We start from the raw sequence: 12,477 nt of genomic DNA, 5'->3' as shown, positions 1-12,477 counted from the left end.
TCCCTGAAAGTGGCATCACTGGGAGACAGGGTTGTAAAGAAGGCTTTTGGCATCCGGGCATTCATAAATCAAAGTTGAGAATAGGAGTTGGGATGTTATGGTGAGGTTGTATAAGACATTGGTGAAGCCAAATTTGTAGTATTGTGTGCAATTCTGGTCACTGAACTATAGGACCGATATCGGTAAGACTGAAAGTGTGCAGAAAAGATCTGCGAGGATGTTGCCGGCTCTTCAGGAGTTGAGTTACAAGGAAGGATTGAACAGGTTAAGACTTTATTCCTTGGAGCGCAGAAGAATGAGGGGAGATTTGATATAAGTTTACACAATTACGAGGGGAATAGACAGGGTAGATGCGAATGGGCTCTTTCCACACAGATTAGGAGAGATAAATTACAAAAGGACTTTGCTTCAGGGTGAAAGGGGAAAGGTTTAGGGGGAACCTCCTCACTCAGAGAGTTGTGAGAGTGTGGAACGAGCTGCCATCTGATGTGGAAAATGCGGACACACTGTTAGGTTTTAAGAATAAATCTGATAGATGCATGGATGGGAGAGGTCTGGAGGGCGATGGACTGGGTGCAGGTCAATGGGACTAGCGGAATAAAGTTTTGGCACAGAGCAGAAGGGCCGAATGGCTTGTTTTCTATGCTGTAGTGTTCTATGATTTTACGATTCTATGAAGGAATATGGGGAGGTCAGTTGCCACAGGAAGAAGGGGGATGGGAAGAGAGATCCCACAGGAGGAAGGGGGATGGGGGAGAGAGATCCCACAGGAGGAAGGGGGATGGAGAAGTGAGATCCCACAAGCGGAAGGCGGATGTGGAAGTGAGATCCCACAGGTGGAAGGGGGATGGGGTAGAGAGATCCGACAGGAGGTAAGGGGATGGGAAAGATAGATCCCACAGGAGGAAAGCGGAATGGGAAGGGATACCACTGGAGGGAAGGGGATGGGGAAGAGAGAACCTAGAGGTGGAAGGGGGATGGGAAAGAGAGAACCCATAGGAGGATGGGGGATGGGGAAAGAGATCTGAGAGGAGGAAGGGGGATGAGGCAGAGATATCCCACAGGAGGAAGGGGGATTGGAAGAGAGATCCGAAAGGAGGAAGGGGAATTTTTGTACGCGTGTGTTGGGTCTGAACAGAGACCCAGAGGAGATGCGGCCTCGCTCTCTGTGTATCTGGTAGTGAGCAAAGTCACAAACAGGAAAGGGCAGGGGAGGGCAATCTCACAATGGTATTTCTTTCCTTCTCACTGGGACAGTCTGCAGACGGCCTCTTGTCCCTCACCGGGAAGGGGGTGTGAATCTTTGACCCATCTGCTGCAGTCAGTGTCGATCTGGGTGTCAGTAACAGTGAGAAGGAACATTGTCAATGGACGTGTCACAGGCAGCAGGAAACACGGCCATTCCTGTGATTTACTACCATTAAACCAATGGTCGTTGTTCACTGATCTGATGAAGTCTCCAACATCCCTTCACAAGGAACCACAGAACCCTCCTGTCCTTGGGGAATTGCTGACCGATCCCCTGGGCATTTGTCACAATTCTTCACAATCTGATTTATCACAGTTTAACCCAAATCTCTTTACATTGAAATGACACAATAGAACAGTTTCACAGTTCCGAGTGAGAGATAAATCAAGTTACCTCAACTCCTGGCACTTGTGCAGCCCGGGTCCCAGCCGCTGGATTCCCTCACACTGAATGTGGCAGCCCTCCAGGTTGAGGTGTTTTATTGTATCACAGAGTCCGATGACATGAGACAGGACCGCGCAGTCAATCGGGGTCAGTGTCATTCCACGGAATGAAAGTGTTTCCACAGATCCCAGTGTTTCCTGAGACAGTCCACGATTCTGAGACTCAAACAGGTAGTGCAATGTGTTCAGGAGGCTCCTTTTACCAGCTTCACTCCCTGTGTTTCCAATCTGACGTTTAACCTCCTCCTTCACCCAGTCAATCACCCGGCAGGTTGTTTCATGAGGAAATGGACCCAGAAACTCCACCAGGCCCCGAGCTGTCATTGGAGAGGAGAGACCAGCAACAAAACGGAGAAATACCTCAAATCGCCCATCTGTCGTGTTGTGGGCTTCAGTGAGGAATTTCAGGATATCCCCGGGATGTGGATTCAGGAATTGTGCGACTGCAGCTACAAACTCTTGGATGGTGAGGTGTGGGAATGTGTACACCACGCTTTGGGCAGAATCCTCTCTCTCCAAAAGCTCCATCAGGAACCCGGACAGGAACTGGGAAGGCTGCAGACTGTAGTTGACCAAATCTCCATCTGTAAACACAATCTTCTTCTCGGACACTCCTCTGAAGGCCATCTGACCAACCCTGAGTAACACATCACGGGGTCTCTCAATCTCACGGCCGTGGTTTTTCAGGATGTTGTAAATATAGTAGGAGTACAGTTGGGTGATGGTCTTGGGAACTCGCTGTGGGTCCCTGACTCTTTGTGTGAAGAAGGGGCCCAGTGCCAGAGCGAGGATCCAGCAGTAGGAGGGGTTGTAGGTCATGGTGTACAGGATCTCGTTCTCCTTCACATAATTGAAAACAGCTTCCGCCACCGTCTGATCTTCAAAATGTCTGATGAAATATTCCTTCCGTTCCTCATCAACAAATCCCAGGATTTCAGCCCAGACACTGATATTCGCCTTTTCCAATAAATGTAACGCAGTGGGGCGGGTGGTCACCAGCACTGAACACCCTGGGAGCAGCTTGCCCTGGATTAAACTGTACACAATGTCAGACACTTCACACCACCACTCGGGATCTGGGCACTGGTGCTTTTGTTCTGTATCTCTCCGACTGTCCGCAAAATCGATTTTGTGTTTGAATTCATCTAAACCATCGAATATAAACAGCAATCCCTTTGGGTTCTTCCAGACTTCTCTCAGGATATTCCCAAAGTAAGGATACTGATCCAGAATCAGTTCCTTCAGGTTTATTCGACAGTCAATACTGTTTAAATCTCGGAATTTGAAACTGAAGACAAACTGGAACTGTTGGTATATTTTCCCCATGGCCCAGTCATAAACAATCTTTTGTACCATCGTTGTTTTCCCGATCCCCGGGACTCCGGCCACTGCTGCTGAACTCCCAGATTTGGATTTACTCCGGGAAAAGCTGCTCTGGAATAACTGATCAGTCCGGATTTTTTCCAGCTGTCTGCGGAGTTGTTTCTCTCTATAATCCTCATGGTCTCTGCCTCTTGCCAGCAGCTCATGTTCCACCAGTGTCCGATCTCGAACAGTAGAAATGACCGTGAGCTCAGCGTATCGATCAGCCAGCTGGAAAACCTTCACCTTCTCCGTCATCAGGATCGTGTTCACTCTCAGTTTTTCAGTTCGTGTTCGCAGAGTCTCCTTGTGTTTCTGTTGAACATCTTCCATGGGAACAGAGAACATATTCAAAACGTTAAACGGCTCATCTGACAAAGAACTTTATAACGGTATTTCAGAATTCAGTGTTTGAGATTACATGAATAAATTCAATGCTTCCATGGATATTAGAACAGAAAGTAAAATTCTGTTCGCAGGCACAGAATTGACAGCAATGGATGTCCCTGAAATTGTCCAATCCTCATGTTCTGGTTCTAGTTATTTGTGAAGGTGAACATTCCCCTGATTGCACTTTCTGAGGAAGCTTAAACAAGCATCACTCCCCACTAACATCTTAACTATGTTCTACAGAGGCGTGGTTGAGAGTGTGCTGACCTTTTGCATCACAACCCGGTACTCCAGCTGCAGTGCTGCCGACAAAAAAGCCTTACAGGGGGTGGTTAGGGGAGCAGAGAAGGTTATTGGGGTCTCCCTACCTTCTTCCAAGACCTCTTTCAACGTCGATGCCTCCAGAAGTCACGGTACATAATTAAAAACCCCTCACACCCTCTCCATGAACTGTTTGTTCATCTGCCATCAGGTAAATGTTACAGGAGCATCAAAACTAAAACCACAAGGCTACTAAACAGCTTCCTCCCACAGGCAGTCAGACTGCTAAATAGCTGCTCTATCTGACTCTGCTTTGGACACTTTTAACTTGCACCGGACACCTATAACTTGATTTAAAGCAACATGTGGCTGTTGTGTTTTATTTTTTATTGTTGTGTTTATTATTTAGTGTTGCGTTTGTTATGTTATGATTGCACTGCTCCTGGGAACCGCTGTCTCATTCTACCCTGCAGAGCTGATGTACGGTTGGAACGACAATAAAGTTTTTGAATCTTGAATATCCTATTGCAATCCTGACTGCACCTCCCATTACAACAACATTTCACTATATTTAAAGCATTGTTTGACTCATTAACAGACGATGTTAATGTTGATCTGGTGTGGAACTATGGAGAGCAGGTCACTGTGCATTTTGTCGACCATGGATGTCCTGCCCCTGTAAGCCGGGACACTCCAATATGGAGAGGAAGCTTCTGCCGAAGTAGCAAGCTCCCTCTCTCCATGCATCTGATGTGCACAAAGGAACGACACAGACTGACACAGCTTGGCACCAGAGGTGTCGCAGGAGATGCCAGTCTGCGTTGAACACCATTTAACACTGACTCAGGGACTCCAGCTCCAGGCTTTCCCACTGGGTTTACTCCCAAACTCTTCCCCATGAGGGGTTACAGTTACAAGGCAGTGGAGTTTTGAGATCAGAGTTTTCTTGTTCCTGGGTGAGCTGCCAATCACAGCCGACAAGCCCCATCTGCCCAAAGTGACTGGTTGTAAGGCACCAGAAACCCACCTCTGCCTCTTCTCCTGTCAGAAGAAACGCTTCCACCGGGATTAGTGGCTAAACCGCACGTGAAGACCAAGAGCTGGACAGAGGCTACTCGCCACTGGGAGCATTTAATAGGTCGTGGCAGCTCATCCGCACTGTCACCCCCCTCCCCCCCGGTTATAACAATCTTAAGCAACCGAGGGGCGATGTATTATTGACAATGAATCGGTAAATTGGTTTATTATTGTGACATGCACCACTGTAAAATGGAAAACTTTTCTGCATGCGATCCAAATAGATCATTACATCACATCGGTGCAATGAGGTTGTACAAGGCAAAATGGAACAGAATAGTTCAGGGAAACAGTGTTTCAGTTGCCGATAAAATGCAGTGCAGGCAGACGATAAGGTAGAAGGCCAAAGGATCATTGGGAGGTCAGCGTTGAGTTTTTTTGGGACTATGTTCCTAAACTGTAGAATTCAACAGCTTAAACTACAGTATTGTGCAGAAGTCTGAGGTGTATATTAGGACTGACACATTCTGTCTTTTGTTTTCTAGTTTGCACTTTATCCCGTTGTGATACGGTTTGAACCCCATCGTCTGGATGAAAGGTGCTTTATAAATAAGTCATTATTATTATTATTATTATTATTATTATTATTATTATTATTATTATTATTATTATCAGCCTAAACTGGTAAAACTTGAGGTACAGGCATAGCCAAGCACACACATGTCTCAATTGAGAGGAGATTTCAGACTATTCTCGTGGTGTATAGTGTTATGGGTTTTCGAAGATTTACACAAGTATCGCCGTGTGGGCCTAATTTATTAATACTATTCTGTAAAGCCTTTAGGATGATACCAGTTATCGATATTACGATTGGGATAAATAATACCCTGTTCGTGTTCCATAGTCTTTCATTTTGCCCTTTCAATTCAATATATTTCTGGTATATTTTTTTTTACTAATTCATTTCTGTAAGTTATGTGTGTTTGGAATGGCTATATATATTTAAAAGGTTGCTTTTGCTTGTTTATCCTGTAAAATTACATCCGAACACAGATCATATATTATCCTATCTGAAATAATGATCTGATGCAGTGATATGAAGGACTCTAACTCCAAAAGTGGAAGAGGCTTGTATATTTAGTAAATTATGGGGTTTTTCATCAGTTGTAGTTTAAGCAATGTTTTTGTGAATGTTGTTCGCCATTTTATTTTGCTTGTGCAAGTAATGAGATTCAGTTGAACTGCAGGATCTTTTAAAGTCGGATTGTTTGTAGTTTCTCTTATAATTTTCAGCATATATCGTCTTGGACCTATTAGTCGTTTATTCTGTATTATTGATAACTACATGTGTCAACAACCTTGTCCTGTATTGCTACAATGATCCCTTCTGTTTCTGGGAAGAAGTCTCCAACTCTGAGACAGGAGCTCGACACTTCCTTGTCGACATCTATGTCAATAGAGCTAATTGTGGATTTCAGAAAAGGCAAGATGAGGGAGCACGACACACCAGTCCTCACAGAGGGATTTGATGTGGAAAGAGTGAGCAATTCCAAATTCCTGGCTGTCAATATTCCCGACTATCTAACCTGGACCCAATATATCAATACAGCTACAGAGAAGGCACCAACAGTGGCAATATTTCATCAGGAGTTTTCAACATCACTTGAATATTTCTACAGGTGTAACTTGCAGAGCATTGTAACTGTCTGCATCACCGTCTGGTTCACGAGGAACGGAGTAAGGTGCACACTCAACGATTCAGGAGCAACTTCTCCTCTACCATGCAGCTTCCGAATGGACATTGAAACCATCGATACTGCCTCACTAATCTCTTTTTAAATTTATATTTCTGCACTACTTATTTAGTTTAATATTTCGTATAATCACACAGACATGCACAGCTATATATGTTCAACTTCCAGCCCTGAAGCCACTTCGCTGCTCAGCCAGATCCACCGTCTGACAGGCCACATGTCTCGCATGGACAACTCCAGGTTACCGAAAGCAGTACACTACGGAGAACTCTCTCAGGGCAAGAGAGATCGTGGTGCCCCGCGCAGGAGGTACAAGGGCCAAATTAAGCAGAGGCTCTCTCAGGCAAATATGGAGGTCAATGAGTGGCAGCCGCTGATTTTGAGGAAAAGCCAAGAATTTTGAGGAACCCAGAAGAGCGAGTGCTGAAAAGAAGAGGGGATACAAGAAGATTCCAACTACCCAAGCGCCTGCATCCCAGCTGTCCCTCTGTCCCAACTGCTCCCGAGTCCACAGATTCGGAATTGGCCCCTACCGTCACCAACAATCGTGTCGTCATCCAGTACCACCAAGCCCCACTCACAGACACACACACACACACACACACACACACACCTATTTCGGAAGAGAACCGGATTTAGGGTATGTTTCATGATCATTAATGCTTGGTGGAACCCCGCAATGTTCATGCCCTCAAACCCTTTTGTTCCCCAGATCTTGAGTACCTGGTGCTGCTGTGTAAACCTTTCCGGCTGCCAAGGGAGTTCCCGGCTGTTATTATCACAGCTGTGTAATAACAACATCCCCCATTTGTGTGTTATTGTCACAGAGGGGAGATGATTTCCTTCAGAAATCGGTCAGGACTGCCCAAACCACAAAATTTGTACCAACAGTTCCGTGTGAACAGCACTTGCCGTGTGACTGACTGCTTACATTGCCGGTGATCAGCAGGAGCTCAAGAAATTCAGCTCCGATCTGTGCAAAGTCATCCAGGCAGCGAAACGACAATACAGAGATCGTATTCAGGCACAGCTCTCCACCAACAACACACACAGCTTATGGCAAGCTCTGCACCCCAATGCAGACTTCAGAGCTAAGTGCAGTGGTGCTGCCAACATCGCTGCCTGTCTCCCAGAGGATCTAAGTCTCTTTACGCTCGGTTCGATATCGCCAACACTGAGACCCCGAGGAGAGCCGACAAAGCGACCTGCACATTGGTCATCTCTGAGGCTGAAGTTCGCAGGTGTTTCCAACGAGTGGACAGTCGCAAGCCTGCGGGACCGGACGGCGTCCCAGGGCGGGTACTCAGGATGCGCGCGGCACAACCGGCAGGTGTATTTACGGATATTTTTAATCTCACCCTCTCCCAGTGTAGAGTTCCCTCCTGCTTCAAATCATCCACCATTGTTCCTGTACCGAAAACGACTAAGGCAACGTGTCTGAACGTCTGGCGTCCTGTCGCACTCACCTCAATAATAAGCAAATGCTTTGAGAGACTGGTCAAGGACTGCATCTGCAGCTTGTTACCACCCACACTGGACCCCCTACAATTCACCTACCGACACAACCGATCAACAGATGACACAATAGCCACTGCTCTGCACACCTCCTTAACCATCTGGAGAAGAGGGATGCTTGTGTGAGAATGATGTTATTTGACTACAGTTCAGCATTCAATACCATCATTCCCTCCAGGCTTGACAAGAAGCTCAGAGACCTCGGCCTTCACCCTGCCTTGTGCAGCTGGGTCCTGGACTTCTGTCAGATCACCAGCAAGTGGTAAGAGTGGGCTCCCTCACCTCTGCCCCTCTGACCCTCAACACAGGAGCCCCTCAGGGCTGTGTCCTAAGCTCCCTCCTTTACTCTCTGTATGCGCATGACTGTTTCGCCACCCACAGCTCCAAACTGCTAGTTAAATTTGCTGAGGATACTATATTTATTGGCCAAATCTCAAATAATAACGAGGCAGCCTACACAGAAGAAGTCATCACCCTGACACAGTGTTGACAAGAAAACAACTTCTCCCTCAATGTCGCAAAAACAAAGGAGCTGGATGCAATGTTGCAAAGACAAGAGGAATGGAGACGGGCCAACCCCTATTGACATCAATGGATCTGGGTTTGAGAGAGTGAACAGCTTCAAGTTCCTCGGCATTCACATCACTGAGGATCTCATGTGGTCTGCCCACATTAATTGTGTAGTGAAAAAAGGCACAACAGCACCTCTTTCACCTCAGATAGAACCATAGAACATTACAGCACAGAAACAGGCCTTTTGGCCCTTCTTGGCTGTGCTGAGCCATTTTTCTGCTTAGTCCTACTGACCTGCACCTGGCCCATATCCCTCCATACACCTCTCATTCATATACCTGTCCAGGTTTTTCTTAAATGTCAAAAGTGAGACCGCATACACAACTTCATCTGGCAGTTCATTGCACACTCCCACCACTCTCTGTGTGAAGAAGCACCTTCCCCAACGTTCCCTTTAAACTTTTCCCCCTTCACCCTTAACCCATGACCTCTGGGTTTTTTTCTCCCCTAGCCTCAGTGTTAAAAGCCTGCTCGTATTCCCTCTATCTATACCCATCATAGTTTTATACACCTCTCTCAAATCACCTCTCATTCTTCTACATGCCAGGGAATAAAGTACTAACCTATTCAAACTTTCCCTGTAACTCAGTTTCTCAAGTCCTGGCAACATCTTTGTAAACCTTCTCTGCACTCTTTCAACCTTATTAATATCATTCCTGTAATTAGGTGACCAAAACTGCATACAATACTCCAAATTCGGTCTCACCAATGTCTTATACAACCTCACCATTACATTCCAACTCTTATACTCAGTACTTTGATTTATAAAGGCCAATTTACCAAAAGCTCTCATTACGACCCTATCTACTAATGACGCCACTTTTAGGGAATTATGTATCTATACTCCCAGATCCCTCTGTTCTACTGCCCTCATCAGAGTCCTACCATTTACCTTGTATGTTCTAACTTCCGAAGTGCAATACCTTCCGAAGTGCAATACCTCACACTTGTCCGCATTAAACTCCATCTGCCGTTTTTCAGCCCATTCCTCCAACTGGTCCAAATCCCTCTGCAAGCTTTGAAAACTTTCCTCACTGTCCACTACACTTCCAATCTTTGTATCATCAGTGAATTTGCTGATCCAATTTGCCAGATTCTCATCCAGATCATTGAGATAGATGACAAATAACAATGGATCCAGCACTGATCCCCGTGACACATCACTAGTCACAGGCCTCCACTCAGAGTAGCAATCCTCCACTACCATTCTCTGGCTTCTTCCATTGAGCCAATGTCTAATCCAATCTACTACCTCTCCATGTATACCTAGCGACTGAATCTTCCTAACTAACCTCCCATGCGGGACCTTGCCAAAGGCCTTACTGAAGTCCATGTATACAACATCCACTGCTTTCCTTTCATCCACTTTCCTGGTAACTTCCTCGATAAATTCTAATAGATTGGTTAAACATGATCCATCACGCACAAAGCCATACTGACATTTTTTTAATAAGTCCCTGTCTATCCAAATACCTGGAGATCCTATCTCTTAGTCCAATAATTTACCTACTATGGATGTCAAACTTACTGGCCTATTATTTCACGGCTTACTTTTTGAGCCTTTTTTAAACAACAGAACTACTTGAGCTATCCTCCAATCCCCTGGCACACGATCCGTGGATATCGACATTTTAAATATTTTTGCCAGGGCCCCTGCAATTTCAACATTAGTCTCCTTCAAGGTCCGATGGAATACCCTGTCAGGTACTGGGGATTTATCTACTCTGATTTGCCTCAAGACAGCAAGCACCTCCTCCTCTTTAATCTGTATAAGTTCCATGATCTCCCGACTTGTTTGCCTTGTTTCCATAGACTCCTTTCTAGTTTCCTTAGTAAACACAGATGCAAAATACCTATTTAATATCTCTCCCATTTCTTTTGGTTCCATACATAGCCGACCACTTTGATCTTCAAGAGGATCAATTTTATCCCTTATTATCCTTTTGCTCTTAACATACCTGTAGAAGTTATTAAAATTATCTTTTACCCTGAGCAAGCTCATGTCCTCTTTTAGCCCTCCTGATTTATTTCTTAAGTATTTTCTTACTCTTTTTATACTCCTCAAGCATCTTATTTCCTCCGTGTTGCCTATACATGTTATACGTCTCGCTTCTTCTTTATCACAGTTCCAATATCCCTCGATAGCCAAGGCTCCTTATTCTTATTCATTTTGCCTTTAACCCTGACAGGAACATACAAACTCTGCACTCTCAAAATTTCTCCTTTGAAGGTCTCCCACTTACCAATCACATCCTTGCCAGAGAACAACCTGTCCCAATCTACGATTTTTAGATCCCTTCTCATTTCTTCAAATTTGGCCCTTTTCAGGTTTAGAACGTCAACCTGAGGACCAGATCTATCTTTATCCATGATCAAGTTGAAACTAATGACGTTATGATCACTGGAACCAAAGTGTTTCCCAACACAGACTCCGTCACCTGCCCTAACTCATTTCAAAATAGAAGATCTAATATTGCATTCTCCCTAACTGGTACATTTATATATTGATTTAGAAAACTTTTCTGAACACATTTTACAAACTCTAACCCATCAAGACGTTTAACAGTATGGGTGTCCCAATCAATGTGTGGAAAATTAAAATCCTCTACAATCACATATTTCTGTCTCCTCCAGATGTCTGTTATCTCTTTGCAGAATTGCTCCTCCAATTCTCGCTGACTATTGGGTAGTCCATAATACAACCCTATTAATGTGGTCGTACCATCCTGTTTCTCAGCTTCACCCATATGGCCTCAGTAGACAAGCCATCTAATCTGTCCTGCCGAAACACTGCTTTAATATATTCCCTGACTAGCAAAGCCATCACCCACCCTTCATCCCTCTGTCTCTATCATGTCTGAAACATCAGAACCCTGGAACATTGAGCTGCCAGTCCTGCCCCTCCTGTAGCCAAGTTTCAGTAATGGCTATGATGTCATAATTCCATGTGTCAATCCAGGCCCTCAGCTCGTCTGCCTTTCCCACAATACTCCACGCTTTGAAATAGACACACCTCAGAAGATTATTACCAACACACACAACCTTGCTATTTGTGACTTTGCATGAACTACCAGCATCATTTATTTTTACCCCCGTTCCACTACCTACTCTGGCACTCTGGTTCCCATCTAGTTTAAACCCTCCCCAATAAAACTAGCAAACCTCCCTGCAAGTATATTGGTCCCTTGTAGTTCAGATGTAACCCGTCTCTCTTGTACAGGTCCCACCTGCCCCTGAAGAGGTCCCGATGATCTAGAAATCTGAAACCCTGCCCCCTACACCAGTTTCTCAGCCACGTGTTCATCTGCCAGAGCATCGCACTCTTACCCTCACTGGCACGTGGCACAGGCAGCAATCCGGAGATTACTACCCTCTATCTCCTGTTTTTCAAGCTCTCTGTACTCACGCTTCAGGACATCCTGAATCTTTCTACCTATGTCATTGGTATCGATGTGTACCACAACATCTGGCTGATCACCCTCCCACCTCAGAATGCTGTGCAGGCTATCAGAGACATCCCTGACCATGGCACCCGGGAGGCAACATACCATCCGGGAGTCTCTGTCACAACCACAGTATCTCCAGTCTGAACCCCTGACTATGGAGTCCCCTATCACTGCCGCTCTCCTCTTCCTCCTCCCTCCGTTCTGCACTGCAGAGCCAGACTCAGTGCGAGAGATCCGGCTGCCACAGCTTGTCCCAGGTAAGCCATCCTCACCCCGCCCCCCAACAGTATCCAAATACCTATTTTGGAGGGGAATGGCCACAGAAGATCTCTGCATTAACTGCCCTTTCTCCTTCACTCACCTGACGGTAACACAATTACCTGTGCCCTTTTCCTTAGGTGTAACTACCTGCTGGAAGCTACTATCTATAATCTGCTCAGTCTTTCGAATGATACGGAGGTCATCCT

The 12,477-nt window shown here is 45.5% G+C and overlaps 1 protein-coding gene across 4 annotated transcripts in view; it reads right to left on the bottom strand.

Moving 5' to 3' along the window:
- Nucleotides 1–1,060: 1,060 nt before the first annotated feature.
- The window catches only part of LOC132389808 (NACHT, LRR and PYD domains-containing protein 3-like), a 63,970-nt gene continuing 52,553 nt past the window's right edge, over nt 1,061–12,477 (bottom strand). For 3 of the 4 annotated variants that reach the window (XM_059962359.1, XM_059962358.1, XM_059962357.1), the window contains exon 7: nt 1,062–3,380. In XM_059962359.1, coding sequence (XP_059818342.1) covers nt 1,639–3,380 — 1,742 coding nt within the window. In that variant the 3' untranslated portion in view covers nt 1,062–1,638. Of the gene's footprint in view, nt 3,381–12,477 lie in introns of all 4 variants that reach the window. The other variant, XM_059962360.1, reaches the window with a different exon arrangement.

Source organism: Hypanus sabinus, unplaced genomic scaffold, assembly GCF_030144855.1.
Source record: "Hypanus sabinus isolate sHypSab1 unplaced genomic scaffold, sHypSab1.hap1 scaffold_663, whole genome shotgun sequence".
In the NCBI taxonomy this organism is placed as follows: Eukaryota; Metazoa; Chordata; class Chondrichthyes; order Myliobatiformes; family Dasyatidae; genus Hypanus; species Hypanus sabinus.
This window is presented reverse-complemented; position numbering and strand designations above follow the sequence as displayed.